The sequence below is a fragment of the Thamnophis elegans genome, chromosome Z, assembly GCF_009769535.1.
Source record: "Thamnophis elegans isolate rThaEle1 chromosome Z, rThaEle1.pri, whole genome shotgun sequence".
Classification (NCBI taxonomy): domain Eukaryota; kingdom Metazoa; phylum Chordata; class Lepidosauria; order Squamata; family Colubridae; genus Thamnophis; species Thamnophis elegans.
Window position 1 is genome coordinate 123828730 of NC_045558.1, and position 21544 is coordinate 123850273.

At 43.8% G+C, this 21544-nt stretch overlaps 1 protein-coding gene across 2 annotated transcripts in view; it reads right to left on the minus strand.

Moving 5' to 3' along the window:
* Positions 1 to 21544, minus strand: part of BCKDK (branched chain keto acid dehydrogenase kinase) — a 44303-nt gene that overhangs the window by 19208 nt on the left and 3551 nt on the right. For both annotated transcript variants that reach the window (XM_032236674.1, XM_032236675.1), the window contains exons 2-7: positions 17228 to 17310; positions 13739 to 13955; positions 10053 to 10121; positions 5373 to 5483; positions 1635 to 1682; positions 420 to 539 (exon numbers count right to left, since the gene is read on the minus strand). In XM_032236674.1, coding sequence (XP_032092565.1) covers positions 420 to 539; positions 1635 to 1682; positions 5373 to 5483; positions 10053 to 10121; positions 13739 to 13948 — 558 coding nt within the window. In that variant the 5' untranslated portion in view covers positions 13949 to 13955; positions 17228 to 17310. The remainder of the gene's footprint in view (positions 1 to 419; positions 540 to 1634; positions 1683 to 5372; positions 5484 to 10052; positions 10122 to 13738; positions 13956 to 17227; positions 17311 to 21544) is intronic.

Here is a 21544-nt window from a genome sequence, read left to right on the forward strand (position 1 = left end):
GCGATAGTGCGTGCGTGTGTGCTTTTGGCACCCAAGGCAAAAAAGGTTCTCCATCCCTGGCATAGGGTCTCCTGCTTGAGCAGAGGGCTGGAGTAGAAGATCTCCAAGGTTCTAGTTCTCGTTCTATTCTAATTCTGTTCTAGTTCTATTCTATTCTTTACACCTCTGTTTTCGTGAGGGCGGCAAAGATTTTTAGAATTTCTTCCAAACATCCTTCCCATCATGAGAACGGATAATGGTCTCCTCACTGATAATGGAGAATCTACCTGTTGACCTCACAATCTCCTGAAACCATGACAACGGTCACGGTGATGTTATCTCCATCCCTCTCAAAATATGTTAACAGGCCTTCAGCCACGGAGTTCTTTGGTTGCTGCACAACGGCCTCACCCACTTGGACAAACAGCCTCACCGGTTACCTGGATGTGTTTGCGACATTCCCGCAAGCCTTCCGCCAGCAATGTGACAACGTCCTTGTGATCATCTAGGAGCTGTCGGACCAGTTTACAGTACTGGGTCTCTGATTCTTGGTCTTTGATCTTTTAACACAGAAGAAAAGATGAAGGAAAAGCATTAAATAAGGGAGCTGGGGCTCCTGAATGACTTAGTCTAGTGACAATTCATTTTAACCAAAGTCATTTATTTTATTTATTCGATTTATTTGCTCCTCGTATCACTGTCAAGCGACTTTGGGCATCTGTTTTTTTTTAAAAAAAAAAATCTATTTTGAAATATATATTGTTGCTTCTCATGGCTCTAAAGCAGGATCCCCCAAAGTGGACAATATTGACCCCAAGGATCCAATATTACTGTTAATGTTAATATCAATAGTTATTATGAACTACTATTATTAAGTACTATTAATTAAAGTAGGCAGGCAGAATTTTATTTTGGTCATGAACCGATACAAATACAATCAATAAAATAAACACAAAACTATGCCCCACCAACAAAAACTATTAGCAACCATTTTGTGGGCAAAACTTACACATCATGTAGTAAAATTTGGCTATTTTTAGAGAAATACATTTGTCTTGATTATTCCACGGACAGTGCAGATAAAAATGATCAAAGGGCCCCGGAAATTTAAACAAAAGAGGCATAATCAACTCGTGGCGAATGTCTCTTCAGAACTGGCAATACAGAACAATTGTGGATTGTTCATTACAGTAATAATTATTAATATCGCATAATAAATGTTGGAGGGATGGGTTCCACCACAAAACCGCGTTCGACTAAAGCGCGCTCGACGAAACCGCGTAGCTGACGTCATCACAGGGCGACCTAACCCCCCTAAACCTAACCCTAAACCTAACCCTTAACCTAACCCTAACCCTTAACCTAACCCTAAACCTAACCCTAAACCTAACCCTTACCTTAACTTGAATCGGCTTGCTTTTAAAGCACTATTTAAAGCACCCTTCTTTCTCCGCGCTCGCTGTTGTCGCCCTGTTGATGACGTCAGCGACGCGATTTAATCGGGCGCGCTTTAGTCGAGAGCGGTTTTGTTGTGCCACGGGAGGGATGTGTGTCAATGAACAATCTGAAACTTCATGAAGGGGTTGGTGAGCTGAAGAATTTATACAAGCCTCACAATGGCCAAAATAAACATTTCTCTTTCCAACGATACTTACTGGGGGAAATTCACTCAGTTTCTGGAAGGCTCGAATGTAAAGCTCGTGCTGAAAATAGAAAAGAAGGCAAGGAATAAGTAAAGCGGAGGAACCATCAACAAAATCAGGCAATATGCACTCACCAAATTCCCAGTCTCTGGTTAGATTTTGAGAAAGAAAGAACTGAAATAGGATAAACACAAGGGGAGAGACAGCCAAGTATTGAGGGCTTTTCCCAGGGGTGGGCTTCAAAAGTTTTGGCAACTGGTTCTCTGCCCAATTGCTGGGTGGGTGTGGCCATGGTGGGCGTGGCCTACTTGGCTTCCTGCACCACTGCAAGGGGGGGGGATTTTTTGCCCTCTCCAGGCTCCAGAGGCTTTCCTTGAGCCTCTGGCAGGAGAAAACTGCTTCCCCCCAGCCTGCGGAGGCCTCCAGAGGCCAGAAACAAGCCTGTTTCCAGACTGACGGAACCTCTGGTAGGCCCATTTCCCCCCCTTCTCTGAACCTCCGCACTTACCAGGGGTGGCATTTGGGGGTTCGCCGAACCATGGCACGACAAAACCGCGGTCCACTAAAGCATGCCCGATTAAAGCGCGTCGCTGACGTCATCAGCAGCGCGACAACAGCGACCGCGGAGAAAAAAGGGCGCTTTAAAAAGCGCGTGAAAGCAAGCCGATTCAAGTTAAGGTAAGGGTTAGGTTTAGGTTTAGGGTTAGGTTAAGGGTTAGGGTTAGGGTTAGGTTAAGGGTTAGGTTTAGGTTTAGGGTTAGGTTAAGGGTTAGGTTTAGTGTTAGGTTAAGGGTTAGGTTTAGGTTTAGGGTTAGGGTTAGGTTAAGGGTTAGGTTAAGGGTTAGGTTTAGGGTTAGGTTTAGGGTTAGGTTTCGGGGGGTTAGGTTTAGGTTTCGGGGTTAATTTTAGCTTTAGCGCTCACAGCATGCTTTTTTCGTCGCGCTATGATGACATCAGGTACGCGGTTTCATCGAGCGCGCTTTAGTCGAACGCAGTTTTGTGGTGGAACCCGCCGAACTGGGCAGAATCCTAGTTAGAGGATTGCCCGAACCCGTGCAAAACCCCAAACACTCACTTTCCCCGAAAGCTCAATATAGCTCACAAAATGATAGTCTTTTACTGGCCTACACTGCAGGGCCGCTGTAAAACAGTAGTCACTGCTGTTATAATGCTGATCTGAGGGAAAATGAGGCCACGAGGCCATGGCAATTAGCAAGCGACTTAAAAATTTGACAGTGGCCAGGTGAACAGTTTTCTTTTTTAGCCACTGTTAAAGGGAAGCAGAATCTAGTATATTAAAGGAAAATGGTACTGAGATCAAGACTTTTGCCATCTAATTCTCTTGGGGGAAACAATAGAATATTTGATCAGTATTCCTATCATTTTTACTATTACCACACTAAGATTATATATTGTTATTTCCCCAAAACCTCACCTTATTTCCCCTTATGCTGTGAGCCATTGATTTCTTAAATTCTCTGTACATCCTTGACTTACAACCACCAATGGAACCAGATTTTCCATTGTTAAGCAAGTTGTTAAGTGAGTCACACCCATTTTAGCTTTTCCCAATGGTTGATAAGCAAATCAATGCAGTTGTTAAGCGAATCATGTGGTCATTATTGATTTTGCTTGTCAGAAGCTGTCTGAAAAAGTTGTAGGTGTGATCATATGACGCCGGGACATTGCAACCAGTGGTGGGATCTTATTAGTTTAATAACTGGTTCAGGGATCGGGTGGTTTGATCATTTGAAAAAGCACCTTTGGGACAACTATGGCCTGGATCTCTGTAAAGATTCTCAGTCATCCAGATCATGGTTGTCCCAATGGTGCTCTTTCAAGAGGCAACTGGACTTTCTTGTTTTTTTTTTCTTTTGAAGATGTTTTGCTTCTCATCCAAGAAGCTTCTTCAGCTCTGACAGGATATAGTGGGGAATGGAAGGATTTATATTCCTTGCAGATAGCTGGTCATTTGCATCCTTTTTACAATACAATACAACAGCAGAGTTGGACGGGACCTTGGAGATCTTCTACTCCAACCCCCTGCCTAGGCAGGAAACCCTTTATTATTTCAGACAAATGGCTCTCCAACATCTTCTTAAAGACATCCAGTGTTGAGGCATTCACAACTTCTGGAGACAATTTCTGTTCCACTGATTAATTGTTCTAACTGTCAGGAAATTTCTCCTCTGTTCTAGGTTGCTTCTCTCCTTGATTAGTTTCCACCCACTGCTTCTTGTTCTACCCTCATGTGCTTTGGAGAATAGTTTGACTCCCTCTTCTTTGTGGCAGCCCCTAAGATATTGGAACACTGCTATCATGTTTCCCCTAGTCCTTCTTTTATTTAAATTAGACATACCCAATTCCTGCAACCGTTCTTCATATATTTTAGTCTCCAGTCCCCTAATCATCTTTGTTGCTCTTTTCTGCACTCTTTCTAGAGTCTTCACATCTTTTTCACATCGTGGTGACCAAAACTGGACTCAGTATTCCAAGTGTGGCCTTACCAAGGCATTATAAAGTGGAATTAACACTCCACATGATCTTGATCCTATCCCTCTGTTTATGCAGCCTAGAACTTTGTTGGCTTTTTTGGCAGCTGCTGCATACTCTTGGCTCATATTCAAAAGGTTGTCCACTAGGACTCCAAGATCCCTCTCACAATTACTACTATTGAGCAAGGTACCACCTATACTGTACCTGTGCATTTGGTTTTTCTTGCCTAAATGTAGAACTTTTTAGACAGTCCTGGAAGCATTTGGAGATTTTCTGGGTCACCTGAGTAGCGCTCCTGATTCCCGTAGTCTGCATTTTCCCCCCTCTGGAAATCCATTTCTACTCCACACCCCAAATAGTATTCATCCCAAATAGTATTGTTAAAGGTCTGTAGAGATTCTCAGTCATCCAGGTCATGGTTATCCCAAAGGTGCTTTTTCAAGAGGCAACTGGACAGACTACAGAAAATAGGAGACTCTGAGGACACAGATAAACCTTCAAGTGCTTCAACAGTCCTCTAAAAGGATGCAAATGACCAGCTGTCTGCAAAGAGTGTAAATATTTCCATTCCTCACTATACTGTCAGAGACGAAGAAGTTTCTTGGATGAAAAGCAAAACGTCTTCAAGAGGAAAAAAAATCCAAAAAAGTCCAGTTGACTCCTGAAAAAGCATCTTTATGAAGCTGGATGACTGAGAATCTCCATAGACAACCATTCATTTAGTGACTGTTCAGAGATACGACTGGTGTTTCCACTTTGCACAGTGGCAGCATCCTCAATCACACGACCAAAATTAGGGTGCTTGGCAACCAGTATGCATTTACGATGGTTACAGCATCCTGGGCTCATGGGATGGCCATCTGCCACTTTCCCAGCCTGCTTCCAACAAGCAAAACCAGGGGGAGAAGTTGGATTTGTTCAATGACCATGCGATTCACTTAACAATGGCACTAAAGGCCATGGGTAGAAGTCACTTAACAACTGCCTTGTTTAGCAATGGAAATTCTGGTCCCGATTTTTCTGGTCGTAAATCAAGGACTACCTGTACTGCTACTTTGAGAAGCAGCTGCTCGAAAAAGCAGGTAATGAGGCCCTTGTTATATAATGTGAAGAAGCAAACACGACACGGCTTTACGGGTGGGTGATCAGAACGTCCATAGCCTTAATGGCCTCGTCCGCCTCCCTGCTTTAGATCCAACGCCAGTTATGGGTCATCTCTTTCCGATGCTTCCCCGCAGACCTTGGGGCGCCTACCACATGGAGGATGGTGGGGTTGCAGCCAATGATGAAGGGAAGGCTTCGAAACCCTTTGATGCGGTGAGCAATACGGACCGGCAGCTCGTGGTGCAGGTAACGGGAGCTTTTCTGTAGCCAAAACACAAAAGGGGAGATTGTAAATCGGCGGGCTCCAACCTTCCTGGCTGGTTGGAACAGAGGTGGTGGTGGCAGACGGAGAAGGAATGGTTTCACACGCATGTGCCACTTTCATAAATGCAGCTCCACATGCATTCGCCCATCATTTCCACAGCCCGGCCGTGGGCTGTAGACCAGGGGTTGGGGACAAATGTACATCATTGGATTCTGCTGCCTGATTACGTCCAATAGGAAAGAAAGGAAAGAAAAACATCTTAGTTGCCAAGGTGTTATAAGCCGAATCAGAGGAGGAGGCGTTGGAATCAGGGCCAGCATCAGGGCAACCTGGCAGCTCCAAGGGGGAAGAGGGAATGGAGCTGGCAGAGAATGAGAGAGGCGGAGCCTGGGCTGTCCGTCAGACAGAGAGCCAACAGCCCCCAGGTCTGGAGGTAGCTGATGAAGAAGAGGAAGAGCATCTGGGTCCAGTGCCTGATGCATGGCTGCGCAGAAGGCAGAGGAGAGGAGAGCCGTGGAAATCTGTGGGCCGATCCTGGGAAGAGCCACCGCTGCTAGGGAAGCCCTACCCTAGCTCTGGGGATAAAAGGCAGAGGGCGGAGATGAATAGATGTGACAGACAACTATTCATCTTCCGGAAGGACGGACTTGTTAAGAGATAAACCTTTTGCAGGTCACTGCAAAATATAGGAATCTTTTGAGTTCACGTCAGAGGATTTGTCGTGTTTGGGGAGCTGGGCCAGAACACAAGGTTGAGAGAAACACTGCATTAGAGCAGTGTTTTTCAACCTTTTTTGTGCAAAGGCACACTTTTTTCATGAAAAAAATCACGAGGCACACCACCATTAGAAAATGTTAAAAATTTTTAACTCTGTGCCTATATTCAATATAGGCGGGTGTTTTTCCCACGGCACACCTTACACTATGTCACGGCACACTAGTGTGCCGCGGCACAGTGGTTGAAAAACACTGCATTAGAGGGTATCAAATAAATACATAACTGAAACAAATGAGATTCAAAAGCTTCAATGCACTTATACTAATAGTGGATGTTTGGAAAGTTTCCATCTCACTTCTCAAGAGTTTCTGCTCTAGTTCCTCAGTTTTGGCATTAAAACTCATTATGCCCTCCACTTGAAGGACTTGACGGGAATGTTCTCCATGGAAAGATACAAGCTTGGCTGCATCGCCTATTATTCCCAGCCAACCTGGCCAAAGGTGTAACGCAACTCAACTGGAACACCAGAGAGTATCATAAAGATTGATCTAAAGTCCAACAGCCTTGTTGAAACTGGACAGAGCTAGGCCAAATTTATAGCCTGGATGGAGGTTTGCCTGGAAATTCAATCTGCCAAACCACATCAAATAACAAGGGCTTGCTTAAAGTGAACACATATGGAATCGATCAGATGAATAAGCATGGTTTATGCTTTGTGACCGCTATGCCACAATGGAGGCAGTATTGTGTGCATGTGTCACACATAACACCATTCACATGATACTCTGAGCCAAATAAGAATAAGACTCTAGTTTGCCAGCGTTTATAAGTAGGAGATTCATTATAGCTTCAACAGCTATCCAAATTTATTTACAATTTATAATATTACAGCTTACCAAACTAGAGGATCTTGAAGCAGTTTACACGGGGTAAAAGTTCAAGGATTGGATTTTACTCCGCTAGTTGTTACCGACTATAGGGGGTGGTACTCATCTTTGATTCTAGGTGATCGAGCCTAGAAGACATTTCCATGGTCATGTGGCCAGCATGATGTCAGGGGCCGCTGTTACCTTCCCAATGAAGTGGTACCTATTTATCTACTCACATTTTCATGCTTTTGAATTGCCAGGTTGGCAGAAGCTGGGGTGAAGACAGGAGCTCACCCGGTTACGTGGTGCTTGGGTCCTGAACCTGGGCTGACAGCTTTCCAGCTGACAAGCCAGGCATTTTAACCATTGAGCCACTGTGCTGCCCAGTTTACATAGGAGAAACTTATAGCGTAATAAAACACTGTAAAACAATCAATAAATCATATCCATCACCAAGTGAGGGAGAGAGGAAAGGAAAACAATAGAACAGTTATTGAGGCAGTTTGGTGTAATGGTTAAGCTATTGCCCCAGAAACAAGAGATTGTGAGTTCTAATCCTGCCTTTGGCATAAAAGCGTGCTGGATGACTTTGGGCCAGCTCCTCTGTTTCAATTCAACCTGCTTAACAGAGTTGTTGTTGTTGTGGAGAAAATAGAAGGAGAAAGGAGCATTAGACATGTTTTCCACCTATAAAGTGATAAAGCAGGTAAAAAGAAGTAAAAGTTAAAAAGTAAAATAAAGTAAAGTAAAGAAGAAAGGAAGATAGGAAGGAAGAGAGAAAATTTGCTATTAGAAATTTAGAAACCAAAGGAACAAATTTTTAAAAGCTATGATTAATATTCATTAGAGGAAGGTTAGGGTTGCAACACAGGAATGCCAGCAATGTTAGTGTGCTGTGTTGATTGTTTGTGTACCTATTAGACTTGTTATCAGCCTGACGAAGAGTTCTTTCAGTGGAGTACAGAACAACATCTCTCACCTAAAACATCTTGAAGAACATTTTTAGATGTTTTTTAAAAAAAAGACAACTATCAGCATGTGTGCAGGGGGTTGGACTAGAAGACCTCCAAGGTCTCTTCCAACTCTGTTATTCTATTCCATTCCATTCCATTCTATTCTAATAAATATGTTGCTGTATTTATATGATACAAGGTGCATGTTAACATACACAGATTAGTATGGGGCTGACAGGCAAATGCCCATCAGGCTTATGCGTTAAGACAGCCCTGGGTTGGACTAGAAGACCTCCAAGATCCTTTTCCAGCCCCATGAGTCTATGATTTTATGATTCTATAAGTTATTCTCAAAATTTGAACATTTGTATGTGATTTTTATTTTCAATTCAGACAGAACTGGAGAGTTTAGGTTTAGTGGTTAAGGCACCGGACTAGAAATTGGTAAACAGTGAATGCTAGTCCCATTTTAGATATGAAGCCTGCTGGGGATTTTAGGCCTGTCCCTCTCTCCAGCCCAATCCACCTCACAGAGTTGTTGTTGTGGGGAAAATAAGAGGAGCAAGGAATATTAGGTATTTTTGCCTATTGTTGATAAATGTAATAAAGATAGGATAAAATAAATAAATAGAAAGCCACAAAGCTCTTCTGTCATTCAGGCCAGAAGGACCACAGCATTGTCCAGAAACAGCTTAGATCTCTCAAGGAACAGAAGGCTAAGATTACAAGCACAGACTTAATTCCACTTTTCCCCTAAGGGCCTTCAGCCAAGCCCAGCACTTGGCTCGCTGGTTACTGTAGCTACATGTCTTAATTTCAAACACCCTCTGCCTTAAACCAAGGATTGGTTCGCATATGCCTTGATGGTGCCTACGTTCTAAAGATTTGGGGGTGGGGGCAGTGAAGTTTTGAGGACCTATCCTTTTATCTTAATGCTGCAGAAGACACAAAATAGGAGGCAGGGAAGAGAGAGGTTCTCAAAATAACAAAGTAAAGTTCATATTTAAGAAGAAAGAAGGGGCATTCAGTTGTACGTGCAATATTATCCTTTTACAGTATAAGGTTTAAACCAGAAGTGTTTAACCCTGGCAACTATAAGACCTGTTGTGGACTTCAACTCCCAGGATTCTTCATGCTGACTAGGGAATTCTGGGAGTTGAGATCCACAGGTCTTAAAGTTGCCATGCTTGGACACTCTGGTTTAAACCATCTCAGGATACACACACACACACACACACACACACTTGGGGGAGGGGCAGGGGTGGGCTGCTGGGGGTTCACAGGGGTTCGGGAGAATCTCTAGCTAAGATTCTGTGCAGTTCGGAGAACCCCCAAATCCCACTCCTGGCTGGCCCCGCCCCAACCACCCCTCCCAGGAGTCACCACGCGGCCTGTTTTGGATAGAGGGCACGCACGGAAGCTCGGGGAGGGTAAGAAACAGGCCTACCGGAAGTTCGGGGAAGCTGGAAATGGGCCCGTTTCTGGCCTCCAGAGCCTGGGGCGGTCATTTTTTTCCCTCCCAGAGGTTCGAGGGACAGCAAAAACAGCACACACACCCTCTGCCCAGCAACCGGGCAGAGAACCCATTGCTAAAAATTTGAAGCCCACCCCTGGGGAGGGGGGCTATATGTGTGAAATCCAAACCTAAGAAATAGAATGGCAAATTAAACTTGCCATAAGGGAGGGAATTTTGAATCAGGAGCTCCTTCTTTATTAACAGATTTTCCATGCGCTAGATTGTGTCACCTGCAAAAAAAACCCCCACGTTTCTATTCTAGACACATAACAGAATCATATGATGCAGCTTTTCTAGGTCACGCCTATTAGGTATATATACTCTTGGATCCAGCTTCCCGAAAGAAACTTCCTGCTCTTCAAGATTTAGCCCACAAACCAAGATTTCTCAATGTGTATAACAGCTCCTGAGGCAGCAATAAACCCCATAATTCCAAGCAGGGAAGGGAAAGGAAGAAAAACAGATTTCGATACTTGGGAAGTAACAACGTGGAGGTAATCTCACACCTACCAAAAGGTGACTGCCATCCTGAGAACGTCCAGAATACAACATGGTGGTAGGTGTCAACCTCACAGAGGGCTGCAAAGAGAACAGAAAGCATGTTCACAAAACCTTCAGAGGCCCCCAGGGAGCCAATAAGCACAGCTTTCCATAACAAAATAATAATAATAATAAATTCATTATATGTGGCCTCTTTAAGACTTACGGACTTCAACTCCCCAAATTCCCTAGCCAGCATGGCTGGCTGAGAAATTCTGGGTAGTGAAGTCCACAAATCTTAAAGTTGCCAGGTTTGGAGACCCTTGCTGTATTCAAAGCCTTTTCTCAAATCTATGATGCCCTCCAAAGGTTTGACAGTGACCCTCTTTGTAACATGCAGAATAAGAAATCAATCCATTATGGTACATTAAGATGGATTGGCACCAGGTTTTTGTGATTTTTTAAAAATGTTTTATGGTTGTGTTTTATAGTTTTTAAAACAATTTTATATCTGGGTTTTTTAAATCTTGATTGGGAGCTGCCTACATAAATGTTTTAAATAAATAAACAATAAAATTTCCAGACACAAAGTAAACCCTGAGCTAGTTACAGTGGCCAGCAACTCCCTTGTTTATTTTCTACAACCCATTTTCACACCCATCCATAAATTACCCCAGTACCTGATGTAGAGAACTATAGAAGTGAACTATGCAGGGGTGATGGTTACAAAATCATGCTTCAAGCCCAGGAAAAAGGGAAAATGTGAATAAGAATTCCACTCCAATACACTAGAGCAGTTTTTCTCAACCTTGGTATATTTGGTATTTGGTATTTATTCGATTTGTAAGCCGCCCTATTCTCCGAAAGGACTCAGGGAGGCTGAACAAAAACCAGGGGAAGGGAAACAAATACAGAAAATAAGACAAACAGGACAGTGATACAACAATTTAAAAAACACAGCAAGCACAACAAATTCGAGTAAGTGGGGGGAACTCATCCCCAGGCTTGCTGGGACAGCCAGGTCTTAACGGCTGTCCGGAAGGCCTGGAGGGTGGCGAGGGTCCGAATCTCCACGGGGAGCTTGTTCCAAAGGGTCGGAGCAGCCACTGGAAACTTTTAAGTTGCATGGTCCCACAAGGAATGAGCAGCTGCAAAAGCTGATGGAGTTAGTAGAGATGCCTGAATTGAATACTTTAATTAAGGTAAAGAGTACACCTAATTTTATCTTTTACTTGGAAACCACTTCTGGACTTTGTTCTCGAGGTGGAAAAAATATGAAACTTTGATTTTCGGTTTTGATGATTAGACTGATCTGCCGTAATAGAAATGGCTAGTATCTATTACTATATAAAAGTAAAAAGTTGAGGCCTGTATATTTATTACTTTATTATTCTGCACTATAGAGACGGAAAATGTTTTCCCCCCTTTTTTCACCCTATGTTTTTCCTCTTTTCTTTTTCCTCCCGTACTGCCCCATTATTTTTATTTTTATTTGTATTACTTATTTCCGATAAACTAACATAATTTGTAATACAGTGATGTGGTTGCCGGCTGCCAATTGCATGAGGACTGGGGAATTCTGGGAGTTGAAGTGCTCACACCTTCAACCTGCCAAGGTTGAGAAATACTATGCTGAGGGAATCATTTCAAGCGGGAATGAGCAAAATAGGATCCAAAGACTTTTTGTCTGCGGCATTCAAAGCACACTGGCTCTCTTCCCAGGGAATGAAATAACAGAGAGGCTCTGCTAAGTCTAACTCCACCCAACCTCTTTGCCATGAACATTGAAAGGGCATTAATTATGCCAAAACCAACAAATCTGTAGCCAACTAGGTCAGGCACCCTTCAGGAATGTCACATGCGTGCTCGGACACGTCCTTTTATTTCAGTCCTGGGACAAATATGCTCGGTGCCCGAGCTAGTCCTGGCCCTGCCTCAAGGCCGAGGTTTTATCAGAAGGTGGTGGAGAAACAGGAACGGCTGCCCTGTTGGGTTACGTCTAGCCTATGCTTCGTCGGGTTACGTCTGAGCTGTGAATGGGGACTCGGCTGCCATATCTATTCTCAGTCCCCTTTTGAAGGACTTTGATGTCCCTTGGCCTGCAGGCCACACCCTCCACGTATCTGGAAGAGAGATTTTGTAAGCTCCCTGTTGAACAAGGATTCTGTCCTGGCAGTGGTGGCCAGGTGAAGGACATCCTCCGTTAGCAATAGCAATAGCAGTTAGACTTATATACCGCTTCATAGGGCTTTCAGCCCTCTCTAAGCGGTTTACAGAGTCAGCATATTGCCCCCACATTCTGGGTCCTCATTTCACCCACCTCGGAAGGATGGAAGGCTGAGTCAACCTTGAGCTGGTGAGATTAGAACCGCTGAACTGCAGATAACAGTCAGCTGAAGTGGCCTGCAGTACTGCACCCTAACCACTGCGCCACCTTGCCACCTCCGTTGCGGCCTTCACTGCCACATTCACAATGACATCAGGGCTAAATCATTAATAGCCAATTAACTCCGAGGTGGCGCAGTGGTTAAATGCAGCACTGCAGGCTACTTCAACTGACTGCAGTTCTGCAGTTCGGCTGTTCAAATCTCTCTGGCTCAGGGTTGACTCAGCCTTCCATCCTTCCGAGGTGGGTAAAATGAGGACTCTAAGCGGTTTACAGAGAGTCAGCATATTGCCCCCAACAATCTGGGTCCTCATTTTACCCACCTCGGAAGGATGGAAGGCTGAGTCAACCCTGAGCCAGTGAGATTTGAACAGCCAAACTGCAGAACTGCAGTCAGCTGAAGTAGCCTGCAGTGCTGCATTTAACCACTGCGCCACCTCGGCTCTTATAACCTAGTTTTGAAGTTCCAATGGCTGCCCCTCCCTCTGCGTGCGCTTGGCAACCAGCCCACATTTATGCATTTGCGGTGTCTTGTGGTCACATGACCGTGATTCACGTTTTCTTCCGGTTTTCGGCAAAAACAGCCTGTAGCAAACAATGCATTCACTTAACAACCAGTGCAAAAAAAAAAAAAGGTTGTAAAAAATGCATCTGTTCACGTGGTGACGCGGCTTATGACTGACAAGCCCAAATGGGCAGGCTCCATTATGGTCGTAAGTCGAGGAGCACCTGAACGTCTATTACAGGTCATCCTCAACTTACCACACTTCATTTAGCGACTGTTCGAAGTTACAATGGCCCTGAAAAAAGTGACTTACGGCCATTTTTCACACTTATGACCACTGAAGCATCCCTGTGGTCATGTGGTTTAAATTCAGATGCTTGACAACAGTTCATAATTATGACTGTTGCAATGTCCTTTGGTAACCTTCTGGCCAGCAAAACCAATGGAAAAGTTGGATTCACTTAACAATGACATTACTAGTTTAACAACTTAAAAATGGAAAACTTTTTCAAGAAAAATGGTAAAAATGGGGCAAAACTCAATTATCTCACTTAGCAACATAAATGTTGGGCTCCATTGTGGTCATAAATCGAGGACTACTTGTATATTGAGCCATTGTACCCTATGTATTGTGTTCTATCTTATAGAATAGAATAGAATTCTTTATTGGCCAAGTGTGATTGGACACACAAGGAATTTGTCTTTGGTGCATATGCTCTCAGTGTATATTTCATTGTTTTGTGGTTATTTTATTGTATGTTATGGCAATTCCTAGGTTATGAACTGGGGTCAAAACAATAAACTTAATTATTTATTTACACTCACCTTTTCAGCAGCTGCATCAATGGCAGATTGATTGTAGAAAGAGGTGACCGTCTTGGATCGCTCCCTGGCCAGCTCGTGATGCTGATCGATAGCTGAAGATGACCCATATCGGAGTCCAGGGAGAAGGAAGGGGAGTACAGAAGGGGCCTGGTTCCCTGCTGCCCCCAGTTCTATCCGCAGCAGTGTTTTCCACATAATTCTCCTTACCATAGACCGCCTGCAGAGAGAGAAAATGTGCTAACCCACTTTAGAAGTCCTTCTTGCATCAATTTGACCAAGATCCTGAGTCCTGGCTAACTCCCGGATTAGCTGCTCCGGGGACTATCAAAACATCAGCTGTGAAAGGCATGCTGCATAACTCCACCACCAAAACTTCCCTCTAAGGGGGCAGGGACCATGAACTCCCCATCTTTGCAGTTTTGTCAACCTCCTTCACAGGGCAGGTCAAAGCAGGCAACATGGCAGCCGTGAAGGTGCGATGGAAGCCCTGCCCTGTTGTACGAGCTATGGCACACATAGAAAAGTGGCCAGGCTTGTATCATGATGCCATGATTGCTATCTACTCTGTTTTGACTCCCTCCCCCGCCAACATGTCCCTGCACAGCCTTATGGAATTCTTCGCACCCTCATGCAAAGATGGCTTCTGTTGTGGCCCGCCAGCAGCCAGTGGAGTTGCCAGCAGATTCAGACAGTGAGGAGGTTGTGGAGGGACATGGGCCAGTCCTGGAGTCTGGGGAAGGCTCTGATGAGGGCTCTGTGTTGGAGGCAGAGAGGGAGGCAGAGCAGCATGTCAGTTATCAGCTGCCTTCAAAGTCAGACATCAGTGAGGCAGAGGAACAGCTGGAGCCTGTTCCCAGTGTGCACATGCACAGAGTTGCCAGACAAAGAACAGGGGTCGACTTGGGAGAAAGGCCACAGGTGGACGGTGAATGGCCCCTCCCAGAAGAAATAAAAGAGGAGCGAAAGGGGAATGGAGTTTGCAGGAGACAATTAGTTTACTTAATTGGTTCGTGACTCTCCGATGCTCCTTGCCAAGTTTTGCAGATATCGGCCTGGCAGCTCTCCAAGCCAGATAAGGTCTGTGACTGTAAATCACAGCCTCCTTGAAAGACTTTGCTGGATGTGAATGAGCAGAATTCACAGTAAATTAATAAGAGGGTTTTTTGTCAGGACAAGGAGTTTGCTTCATGCTCTTGGGAAGCCTCGGTCAGAAGAGCTCCCTCCTTGTTAACACTGAGAAGAGAAAGTCCAATTGCCTCCCTTGAAAAAGCACCTTTAGGATAACCATGACCTGGTTGATTGGGGATCTCCATAGATATTGAGAAGAGAAATGATAACAGTCCCTTTGGATTGTTGTTGGTATTTTTCTCCTAAATGGTAATGAGGAAGGAGCCACTTTTATAGATGTGTGTTTGTGTGTGCAATGTATTCCATAAGGCTGGGCAGTGATACAGTGTTTTCCACAAAATAAGACAGGGTCTTATTTTCTGTTGACCCCCGAAATAAGCACTTGGCCTTATTCTCAGGGAGATCTTATTATTTTTGAGGTGCAGGAGATGGCGAGTGTGGTCACCTCACGGCTGCTGCTGCATTGCAATATTTTCAGGGGAGGGCTTATTTTAGCCCATGCGCTCAAAAGCCCGATTAGGCTTATTATCCGGGGAGGTCTTATTTTCGGGGAAACAGGATATGTTGGTGGCAAAACAGGCAAAACAGCAACCAGAGTTTCAGATCTTCATCTGTTGGGAATAACCACATTATTTTGCATTACTGGTTGGTCTTATTGTGATCGCTCCTATTGTTTTAATGCTCCTATGATTGTTTTACATGCGCAAGCTGCCAAGAATTAGTTAACCGTGATGGCAGAAGAATTGTGCAAAATAACAAATACGAAACAAACAGAAGCAGTCATGCCCAATTGAATTTGCTTTCCCTTATTGAATCTTTAGCCCGATCCTAAAAAAATTGTGATCTGAAAACAAGGTGTCCCAGAGGGCAAATTAAAGGTGTGGTTTGAGTGCAGCACAAACAGAAAGAAACCTATATAGGGCAGCATAAGCAAACAAAGATTGATAAACAAACACCAGACTTAATGATGTACAGAATCTTCTGAGTATACCTCATGGGGGGGGGGACCCAGAGTACAGACAGTCCTTGATTTACGACCCCAGTTGAGCTCAAAATTTCTGCTGCTAAGGAAGACAGTTGAGGTTTTCCTCATGTAATGACCTTCCTTGCCACAGTTGTTAAGTGAATCACTGCAGTTAACACGGTTGTTAAGTGAATCCAGCTTCCCCGCTGACTTTGCTTGTCAGGAAGTCGCAAACGGGGATCACATGAGACACACACCGCAGGACGCTGGAACTGTCATAAATGTGAACCAGGGGTCAAGTGGCTTTGATCGCCGCAATGGTCATAAGTGTGAAAAATGCTCAAAAGTCACTGGTTTCAGTGCTGTCGTAACTTCAAAAGGCCATGAATGGTAGTAAGTCGAGGACTATCTGTACTTTGCATCCTTCTTTTTTTTAAAATAGTAGTTCCCTTGAAATGTAAGCCTAATGTTTCAACTCCAGGACATCAAGTTAGGAACAGTTGCTTCTGAGCAACTGGATAGTAACTGCATAGTAGACATTTCATGAGTAAAAACTCAGCAGGAGCCTTAAACAAGGAAGGAAACTAAGATAGTTGCTAAACTAGGTCTGAGGATAGATTCATCCAGAACGACTGGATTCACACCTCTGTTTATTTATTAGGTTTAATATTCCAACTTTCCTCCAAGAACTGAAGGCTACATCTAGGATAAACCTTCATTTCATCCCCACAACACAACTTCATTTCATCCCCACAACAAGTCAGTTGACCGAAAGAACAGGACTAGCCCAAAGTCACACAGTCAACTTGGGTCCCCCCATTCTCAATCCATCAGCTTGACCGCTCCAACTCCTGGATTGAGAGAGGGACTGGTCTACAGTCACCCAGGGAACTTCAACATTGGGATTCAATGTTTGAGACTCACCAACAATGCTAATCCAATGACTTAGTCCAGTTATTTGCCAACTTTAGCCACTTCTACTGTGTTTTCCTGAAAATACGACTTGGTCTTATCTTAATCTTTGCTCCAGGAGATGCATTGGGGCTTATTTTCTGGTTAGGTCTTATTTGGGGGGAAATATTGTACTTAATGCATCAATCGGGCTGACAAACTTAACTGGGGCTTATTTTAGGGGAGGGCTTGTTTAAGAGCATTCTGAAAAATCGTGCTAGGACTTATTTCCCAATTAAGTCTTATTTCGGGGGAAACAAGGTAGCTGTGCGGACTTCAATTCCCAGAATTCTTCTCAGTGGCTACGCTGGCTGTGTAATTCTGGAATTTGAAGTCCACATGCCTAGAAAATGCCATGGCTGAGGAACCTCACTTTAATCACCAGGATCGCTGTTCAAGAGTAACAAAATCCCACTCTAACCTTCCTTGGCCTCTGCAGTACTTACTCTTAAGATGACAAGTCACACGGATGCTCCCGTTTTTCCCACGTCTGGTCGCTGTCCTCTTTGGCAGGACCTTTGTGCATTCCCTAAATGTGACAAGAGATGACCCAATTCATTTATCTAAAGCATGATGGCTTTATTCCTTGATAGCGGAACAGGCAATCTTGAAAATATGGATGGATGCTATTGAAAAACACTCAGGGTGAGGTACCTTTGTAAGGTGGTCAGTGTATATGTGCAAACTGTGAGCATCTGAGAAGAGACCCAGCACACTAAAAAGATGTCATCCCTGCAGTGCGCACTGATGTTACCTAGTTTGGTAACGTCTTCAGAAAAAACCCACCAAGCTCAGAGAGCACCAAGGACTCCACAATGTATTTTTCATTTTAAATTAGAGGAAGAAAAAGAGACAAAAACCTCTTCCTGCACTTAGAAGTTGTTTTTCTTCCTCTATTTTTTAAAAAAAGATATTGCATCTTCCCAGTATGCTAGATGTTGCCCAATTGACTCATAGCAAAAGCCACGTAGAGCATCAAAACACTCCCAAGGCTTTCTGAGTAACAATTTGGCACAGTTCTTACATTAGTTTGGCACAGTTCTTACCTGCCTATCATTCAAAGGCTAAAGTTGCAAATTTCCTACCAAAGATATTAAAACAGCGTTCACAGCACAATTCCTCTCCCTTCAAACTGGGCAGTCCAACAATCCAAGGGACTGGATAACTTTACCAACTTCAAGACTGAATTTGCTTAACGGAACACACGGGGGGAGAAAAATGAGAGCAATTCTCCATCCAAAGCAGTGGTAGGTTCTGGATCTCACTGCAACCGGTACGGTTGCAACGTGGCCCGCTGTCCACCACATGGACATGTGCAGCGCATGCATGTGTCCTTACCTCTTGTGACGCCTCCGCGACACTCCAGCCGCTTGGAGGAGTGTTACGTGGGCGCCATGCACTCCGGAAGTGCCAAAAAGCTCAAATACAGGTAAAGAGCTCAGGTGGGCAGGCCCTCCAGAGCAGCATACCGGAATGGTAGCCAGTGCTCTGGGCAGGCACCGGTATGCCCGTACCAAAGCGTACTGCCTACAACCCAAAGCCAACAGAAATTGAAAAGAATTATTCTCCTCAAACAAACTACATTATTGCCTGCCAATTTCCTTGTTCCTTGGATCGGTGCCCTCCATTTCTATCAGGGAAGGATAGAAAGAAAAGGAAAATCCATTTACTGATTCAAATTTTATATATTCTAAGGGATTAGTTTATACGGATAGTCCTCGGCTTACAACAACATTTGAGCCCCAAATTTTTGTGTGTTTTGCCTCATTTTACAACCTTTCTTGCCACAGTTGCTAAGTGAATCAGTGCAGTTGTTAAGTTAATAACATGGTTTTAAGTGAATCTGGCTTCCTCCTTGATTTTGCTTGTCGCAAAAGTGGGATCACATGACCCCAGGACACTGCAATCAACATAAAGATGAGTCAGTTGCTAATCATCTGAATTTTGCTCACCTGACCGGGGGGCACTACAACAGTTGTAAGTGTGAAAATCGGTTATAAGTCACGTTTCCCAGTGCTATTGTAACACTGGTCACTAAATGAATTGTTATAAGTCAAGGACTACCTGTACAGTAAGGCATTCTTCAATGTAATAACTAAGAGAGTCCTGTAGAAATAATTTCACTGGAGGAAAAAAAACCCTGCTTATTACAACAGCTGGCGCTGTTTGTAACATCTGTTTTAGAGAGATGCACACAGTCACTTATTTTTTTTCTATATTTGGGTCCCTTCCCCTTATTTCGCTTGTTCAGTACCCTCCCAACTTTAAACTAAGGAAACACTCAAGACCTATCATAAAGTGTAAGATGGGTTATGGGAAATTAGTATCCATGTTTACTTCGGTATTTCACAATCTTTTCCACTTCAAGATATGTGGCTGGGGAATTCTGGGAGTTGAAGTCCACATATCTTGAAGGGACCAAAGTTGAAAAATACTGTTCTATTCAACCTGTTATTACTAATAGGAAATTCCAAATATTTCTAGAATTTTCTACCTTCTGCTCCACTCTCTTCTCAGCACAAGGAGAAACATTAAAAATCTTTTCCTGGTCTTTAAGATTTATGAGACAAAAAGTATTTACATTCTTTTTTCATTTGGGCAGATTATTTTGTGTATTTCAACTATGTGTTTTTTCACTAAGCAGCCACTCAAAATACATACATACATACATACATACATACATACATACATACATACATACATACATAAACAACACACACACACACACACACACACACAAGGTATGGCTGGTGTGTGCCAATGCACACTAAAAAATTTTTTGCACCCACCAAAGAATTCATTATTCAACTACAAGCAGTCCTCAACTTATAAACACAATTGAACCCAAAATTTCCACTGCTAAGCAAGGCAGTGGTTAAGTAAGGTTTGCCCCATTTTGCGACCTTTCTTGCCACAGCCATGAAGTGAATCTCCCCAGTTGTTAAGTTGGTAACGGTTATTAAATGAAACTGGCTTCCCCATTGACTTTGCTCATCAGAAGGTCGCCAAAGGGAATCACATGATCCCAGGATACTGCAATTGTCATAATACATGCCAGTTGCCATGCGTCCAGATTTTGACCATGTGACTACAGGGATGCCGCAACTGTTGTAAGCGTGAAACGGTCATAGGTCCCTTTTTTCAGTGCCACTGAAACTTCAATCAGTCATTAAACAAATGGTTGCAAGTTGAGGACTACCTGTTTACTGTATCTCCATTTAAGCTTCCATTTTAAAACTGCTTAAGACTGCAGAGTAAAACTTTAACACCCTTATTCACCTATTTTGTGTACTACTTATTGATTTGATCTGTGTCTTTCCTCCAAGCAAAAAAGAGTTATGCATGCAGGCTCACACATATTCATTCTCTGCTGTGACTTCTATGCGCCTTCAATCAAAATTTCTTAGGTACCATTTTATAACAAAATTGTAATATGTGTGACAGTAACATCACTGACACCTGCAGTGTCCTTTTCAATCCAGGGGATGCTAGTAATTTCCTTCTAGCATTTGAATAAGCCTGCAAGGTGGCTTGGGCTCAGAGAGAAAGAGAGAGGCTGATCCACCAAATATTCTCTTGCAATTTGAGGATGTTTTTTGTAATGAACCAAAATAAATTTCCAGACAACCTTACAGGATTGACTGTCTTCTTTTCGATAGGAGGAAACCTAATCTAATCTTGTTTTAGGATCACACAGACATGGTGGCTCCTCCATGCAAAGTAAATCTCTGAAGGTGAAAACAGTGCATGGCAGGGAATCAGTCCCAGTCTTGTTTCTGCCTTGATATCCTCAGTAAAAGAAAAAAAAAAAGAAAAAAAAGCACAGGAAGGCAGCTCCCATTTGAGTGTTTACAGCAGGGGTGTCAAACTCAAGGCCCGCGGGCCATATCTGGCCCACAGGGTGCTTAGATCTGGTCCAAGGGGCTGCATTGTAAACAATGAAGGACTGGCCCACGGTGCCTCTGTCAGCAAAAATGGAGCACACGGCCCTCCTGAGCTCTGTTTTCACTGGCAGAGGGTTGCAGGAGGCCGTTGTGACTGAAAACAGGGCTCAGGAGCCCGTTTTCACTGGCAGAACACCCAGGCATCAACATGAGTGACGTTGAGCTGGCCACACCCTCTCTAGCCATGCCCCTGAGGTCAAACACAATCCTGATGTGGCCGTCACTGAAATAGAGTTTGACACCGATAGTCTACAGTGAGACGCTCTGGTGAGAATCTGGACCAGGGTGAAGGGCAGAAGGAATAACCTTGAGGAACAGGAGGAAGAGACACAACCCAGACAACAGTCAGATAAAGGAAACCTGAGTCTGGGCCAGAACTGTAACCTGAGAAAGTGTCTTAGCAAGGCCTTGCCTAGTTCTCATCAAGATAAAAAGAGGGAAGGGAGAAGCATATTCAGACTTGCAAGATTCTGTTACTGCAGCCTTATAATAATGATGATAATAATAATAGTACAGTATTAGTATTAACTTTGATTTCTTAGTTTGGTGTACTAAGATGAAGAACTGATGGCATATCAGATGTTCTTGACAGTACCCCTCATGACCAGTAATCATTCAGGAACAATGGGAGCTGATGCCTAATAGCATTTAGACTTATATACCACTTCACAGTGCTTTATAGGTCTCTCTACAGAGTTAGTCTATTGCCCCCAAAATCTGGGTCCTCTTTTTACTGATCTTGGAAGGATGGAAGGCTGGGTCCACCCTGAGCCGGTGAGAATTGAACTGCCAAACTGCTGGCAGCCAGCAGAAGTAGAC